Source organism: Melanerpes formicivorus, unplaced genomic scaffold, assembly GCF_026170545.1.
Source record: "Melanerpes formicivorus ecotype bairdi unplaced genomic scaffold, bMelFor1.0.p_v2 SCAF_42, whole genome shotgun sequence".
Classification (NCBI taxonomy): Eukaryota; Metazoa; Chordata; class Aves; order Piciformes; family Picidae; genus Melanerpes; species Melanerpes formicivorus.
This window is the reverse complement of record NW_027142394.1, coordinates 1,145,114-1,151,431: the sequence shown is the minus strand read 5'-3', so window position 1 is coordinate 1,151,431 and position 6,318 is coordinate 1,145,114. Positions and strand designations below refer to the sequence as shown.

General features: G+C 49.7%; 1 protein-coding gene across 1 annotated transcript in view; it reads right to left on the bottom strand.

The window, feature by feature from the left end:
- Positions 1-1,024: 1,024 nt before the first annotated feature.
- The window catches only part of TAF4B (TATA-box binding protein associated factor 4b), a 97,092-nt gene continuing 91,798 nt past the window's right edge, over positions 1,025-6,318 (bottom strand). The window contains exon 16 of the mRNA XM_068158739.1: positions 1,025-2,869. Coding sequence (XP_068014840.1) covers positions 2,702-2,869 — 168 coding nt within the window. The 3' untranslated portion in view covers positions 1,025-2,701. The remainder of the gene's footprint in view (positions 2,870-6,318) is intronic.

The window sequence follows — 6,318 nt, the reverse complement described above, 5'->3', positions numbered from 1 at the left end:
CTGAGATGGTTCCTCTGTCTGTACTTCCCAGGACATGTACAGAGGCCTCACCTCTGCCCAGCTGTTAACAGACCCAACCCACACCCAGCTAAACCCAACCCAGCCTCTGTGTTGACTGACTGGGGGAAATCAGACAACTAAGACACTTTTTCTCCCTGCACATCCCCAAGCCACAGAATTGTTTTGCTTGGGAAAGACCTTTAAGGTCATCAACTCCAGCCATTCTCTCACTCTGCCAAGGCTGGTGCTCAAGAAGAGTGTGGCCAGCAGGCTGAGGGAGGTTCTCTTCCCCCTCTGCCGTGCCCTGCTGAGGCCTCATCTGCAGCGTTGGGTCCAGTTCTGGACTCGGTGGTTCAAGGACAGGGAACTGGTTGTGGGGGTACAGCAAAGGGCTACAAAGATGATGAGGGAGGTACAGCATCTCCTTTATGAAGAAAGAGTCAGGGACTTGGGGCTTTTTAGCCTGAGGACTGAGGGGAGACCTTGTAAAGGAGGTGTTTAGGCCCAGGCTGGATGAGGCTCTGGCCAGCCTGATCTAGTGTGGGGTGTCCCTGCCCATGGCAGGGGGGTTGGAACTAGATGATCCTTGTGGTCCCTTCCAACCCTGACTGATACTATGAACCTATCACCCAACACCATCTAATCAATTAAACCATGGCCTTGAGTGCCTCATCCAGTACAGAATCACAGACCTAACCAGGTTGGAAAAGACCTTCAAGCTCACCCACCTCTATCATTCTGTGACCCACATCCCCCAACACCACACCTCCATGTCTTCTGAACACCTCCAGGGATGGGGATTCAAACACCTCCTTTGCTCTGGCACCTCATTCTGTTGAAAACCCTTCCAACAGAGATGCTGCTGGTGAATACATGAGGTGGGGGCCAAAGGGTGCCAATGCCTGTGAGGGGCAGCGAGCTGGGGCTGCCTCCCAGTCGGGTTGGCGACAGCTTCGGCCGCCGCCTTTCTCCCCTGGAGGAAACAAAAGCCCCCTGCTTTAGTTTGTTTTAATAAAATAATTGCTTTAATGCAGTATTTAAAATAATTTTCAACCTCTGGTCAAGAAGGTACAGTACAGGAAGATGGAAAATGCTGCACTTTACAGAAAAAGTAAAGCCAAGCATTTTGTGGGTACCAAACAACTTCGCCCGACGCCGTCAACAGCTTGCAAACGAGAGCTCAAAGTACTGCTTCTCTTATATATATATATATATGTGTGTGTGTGTGTGCTATATATACATATATATTAATTTACAGCATTCAATGACTGGATTGGTTTACAACTGCTTCAACAGAAACAACAACAAAAAAACCCACCCAGAAAACAAACCCAACCAAACCCTAACCAACCCAAACCTCAGTCAACTGGGTAACGATCCGCAGCGGTCCCTGACGGAGGAGGGCGCTGGGAGGTTTGGAAGCAGCGTGGCAAATAAGCACAGGGAGCTTGCCCCTCCCAAAGGACAAAGCCTCTCCAAACAGTCCAGTGTGTTTTCCTTTTCCCCCCAGACCTGGGAAACAGCCATGCAGTGTCATGGGTGGGAAAAGAAGTGGTTGGAGGCTTGCGGGGGGAAGTGATCTGGAGGCTTCTCCTTCCACCACACGCTGGTCTTGACCAGCAAGGAGGAAAAAGCTTTGCCTTACTCTAGCAGTGCTAATCCCCTGGAGTCCTCCTCACCACTGCATGGGAACCAGGCAGCTGGCTAAACACTCTTTGGGAAGGATCCTTGTTATGTCACAGTAAGGTATGAAATCAGTATTGGGAACCAAGCAGGGAGCCCCAGGCTTTGCAAACACTGCTTTCCCCCTTCGGGCTCCAGCTGCAAGGTTCCAGTGCATCTCAAAAGTTTTCCCCTTTTGCACTCAGCAAATTGACTTTGTTCATTACTTTCTACATCTCTGCTTGAGCTCAGTGCTGGGCTTAGTATCTACAGAAGGCTGAACTGTTCCTTCTGCTTACCCTTCGTTTCTAGGCTCTTTCTCCCCTTGTATTCCACTTTAGCAACTGCAGACTTTCCCTGAACAGTGAAGTGTGCCTGAGCCACACTGCCCCAGGTACCTCAATCACAGCCACAGCCAACGTGTTCACCTTCCCTCAGTCACTTTCCCAGAGGAAAGGAGGAGGGCAGCTCAGGCCAGGTGGGGAGGAGAAAGCTCCCCTCATTCCTTTAGCCTGCTGCTTTGCTCTCCACAAACGAGCATCCCAGGAGTAATTCCAAACTCAGGATGTGAGGAGCTGCTGAGTCAGGCTATCCATTAGCATGCTGACTGCTGGCTCATGATTAAACACAGTTGCCACGCTGGGAAGTGCCTTGAAAGTGTTTTGGTTTTGTGTTGTTTTTTTCCCCTCCCCTAAACAAGGCTGGATCAGAAGGCACTACATGGAGAACAGCTGTTGCAGACTCTGGAGTACAACAAGCAACATGACACACAAACCAGGGACATGTATCACGACAGTGAAATGCAAGCAGGTAGTCAGGTGCCAGTGTGTGCAGCTCAGTGGTTTTTGACTGCTTTCCAGGCTGGTTTCAGCCAAGGATCATCAAACCCCCTCCAGGTCCTTAATAAAAACAGTGATCTGTAAACAAAGAGCTGCCCTTACAGCAGACCAGCTCCCAGAGACGGGAATTGCAGGAGAGTGCAACAATGCTTCAGTGTTTTCTTTGGCAGTAGGGAGCCAGGTGGAACTCCAGCCCCAGCTCACTTCAGCAGGGCACGGTACAAGGTCAGGGAGTGTCTCATCTCCCGCCCTTGCTCCATGCAGAAGATCAAGTCCCTGAGACAGACGCGGGTGATTCTCGGGCAGAGCAGCTGCTTGGAGAGGCTGAAACCTGCTGATCCAGGAGCACTTCCATTGCCATTCAAGCCCTACATGGGGGAGGGAGAGAGAGAAATCAATCAATCAATCAATCAATCAATCAGAACTCCATGGAAATGCAGGGTTTGCACCATACCAGTTGGATCATGCTGCCTGCTCACACACAGCTCGCTGGAGGTGTCCCTGCTGACTGCAGGGGGGGTGGCCAAGGTGACCTCTGGGGGGGACCCTTCCAACTCAGTGCAACCTGTGACCCTGTGAACATTACAAACCTGTCTGGATGCATTCCTGTGTGGACTACCCTGCTCTGGCAGGGGGGTTGGACTCCATGATCTCTGCAGGTCCCTTCCAACCTCTGTGGTACTGTGGTACTGTGTCCTGATGTTCAGCTTTACACACCAAACCCCAGCAAGCCAGAAGTCCTTGGACTTCACAGGTACACACCAGATACACATCAGATACCTCACAAGCACACACCTGATACTTCACAGATACACATCAGATACTTCACAGGTACACACCAGATACACATCAGATACCTCACAAGCACACACCAGATACCTCACAGATACACATCAGATACTTCACAGGTACACATCAGATACTCCATAGGCACACACCAGATACCTCACAGGTACACACCAGATACTTTACAGGTACACATCAGATACACATACAATACCTCACAGGTACACACCAGATACACATCAGACACCAGATACCTCACAAGCACACACCAGATACTTTACAGGTACACATCAGATACACACCAGATACACATCAGATACCTCACAGGTACACACTAGATACACATCAGATACACACCAGATACCTCACAGGAACACACCAGATACACATCAGACACTTCACAAGCACACACCACATACTTTACAGGTACACATCAGATACCTCACACGTACACATCAGATACACATCAGATACACATCAGATACCTCACAGGTACACACCAGATACACATCAGACACTTCACAAGCACACAAGATACTTTACAGGGACACATCAGATACACATAAGATACCTCAGAGGTACACACTAGATACACATCAGATACACACCAGATACCTCACAGGTACACACCAGATACTTTACAGATACACACCAGATACCTCACAGGTACACACCAGATACTTTACAGATACACACCAGGTACTCCACAGACACACATCCACAGGTAAAAGACACACATCAGATAATCCATAGGTAACAGACACACATCAGATGCTCCACAGGTGACAGACACACATCAGATGCTCCACAGGTAACAGACCCACACCAGATGCTCCACAAGAGCAAGCAAGCACTTGCCAGCTGGTGGTTCATTCCAGTCAAGGCAACCAGAAAATTCTTTCTTTAAAAGCCTGTTATCACAGCCAGACAAAGAACTCCTGTGCCACTGCAGCCACTTCCACTGAGAAGGACAACCAGCTACATGGAACCATGGAATTGTTTTGCTTGGAGAAGCCTTCCAAGGTCATTGAGCCCAACCATCAACCCAACACTACCATGGCCACAGGTTTCTTGAACACCTCTAGGGATGGGGACTCCACCACCTCCCTGAGTGGCCTGTGCCAATCCCTGACCACTCATGCAGCAAAGACATTTTTCCCAATCTCCAAAACAACCCTCCCCTGGCACAATTTCAGGCCATTTCCTTTCCTTCTGTCACCTGAGACTAGGGAGAAGAGCCCAACTCACACCTCACTGCAGCTTCCTCTCAGGGAGCTGTAGAGAGCAATGAGGTCTCCCCTCAGCCTCTTCTTCTCCAGGCTGCACAATCCCAGTTCACTCAGCCAATCCTCTGGGGACTTCTCCAGGCTGAAGCTCCTATGCAGAGCTCCAGGTTGTGCATGGCTTACTCCCACTTGCAAACACCCAAGCTCCAGCTGTTCCCATCTCTTCTTGAAGAAAACCATCACTGTGAGGAGAGGCTGAGGGAGCTGGGGTTGCTTAGCCTGGAGAAGAGGAGACTCAGGGGAGACCTTATTGCTCTCTTGGAGAAGAGGAGACTCAGGGGTGACCTTATTGCTCTCTTGGAGAAGAGGAGACTCAGGGGTGACCTTATTGCTCTCTACAACTACCTGAAGGGAGGTTGTAGCCAGGCAGAGGTTAGTCTCTTCTCCCAGGCAACCAGCACCAGAGCAAGAGGACACAGTCTCAGCCTGCGCCAGGGGAGGTTTAGGCTGGAGGTTAGGAGGAAGTTTTACACAGAGAGAGTGATTGCCCATTGGAATGTGCTGCCTGGGGAGGTGGTGGAGTCACCATCACTGGAGGTGTTCAGGAGGAGACTTGGTGGGGTGCTTGGTGCCATGGATTAGTTGGTTAGGTGGTGTTGGATGATAGGTTGGGCACGATGACCTTGAAGGTCTTTTCCAACCTGGCCTATTCTATTCTATTCTATTCTATTCTATTCTATTCTATTCTATTCTATTCTATTCTAGTCTAGTCTAGTCTAGTCTAGTCTATTCTAGTCTAGTCTAGTCTAGTCTAGTCTATTCTAGTCTATTCTATTCCTGGTCTGGTCTAGTGTATTCCTGTCTAGTCTAGTCTAAATATGTCCAGGAGACACTCTTACCCTGGCCATCACCTGTGCATTGTCCTTCAGGGGGACAACAAATGCAGGGAGTCAAAGCACCTGCATGTTGAGAGCATTGTGCCTGAGCCTCTCCATCCCAGCTGGCTGCCTCTGCTGGTTACAGAAGCACAAGTGGAAGGAGCTGCTGCTGCTTAGCACTTCTGCATTCAGGCTACTGGAACAAGCAACCCCCACGCATTCCAAAATGCCCCAAGATTTATTATTAGGGGTGGGGAGGAGGAAGATTACCATGAGCTGCACAATAGACTGGCTACTTATCTTGGAGCCAATCTCTGCTGCACAGCCAGTCTCTTATCACTACTGGAGGGTTGCTGGTAATGAATGCAATTTGTACAAATACGAGTGCTCAGTCTCTGTAACTTCAGCCAGGCAATGCCTGCCAGCATCAACACCACTTGGAGATGATGATGGTGTTGCTTGGCTGCTGTGTTAACTGTATCAGTTCTTACCCTAACACTCTCTGCAAGACTTCAGCAAAAATGGCTTTGCCCACTTTGCTTAGAGAAATCTGGTTAACAAAAACCCACCAAACTCAACCACCCCCCCCACCCCCCCCCCAAAAAAAAGCCTCCTCCCATCTATTAGAAACAGCTGCCAGGGCAGGGCTGGATGGAGCTGTGACTGCTGCTGCTGTGAGGGAGGGAAGCATTGAAATGGATAAAGGGAAAAGAAACAACCAACCACCAACAACTAAACCCTACACATACACACACACAAAAAAGAACCCACAAAATAACACCCCAAAAAGCCAACCAAACAAACCCCCCCCCCCCCAAAAAAAAAAAACCCAAACCAACACAGAACATAAAAGCCTCCTCCCATCTATTAGAAACAGCTGCCAGGGCAGGGCTGGATGGAGCAGTGACTGCTGCTGCTGTAAGGGAG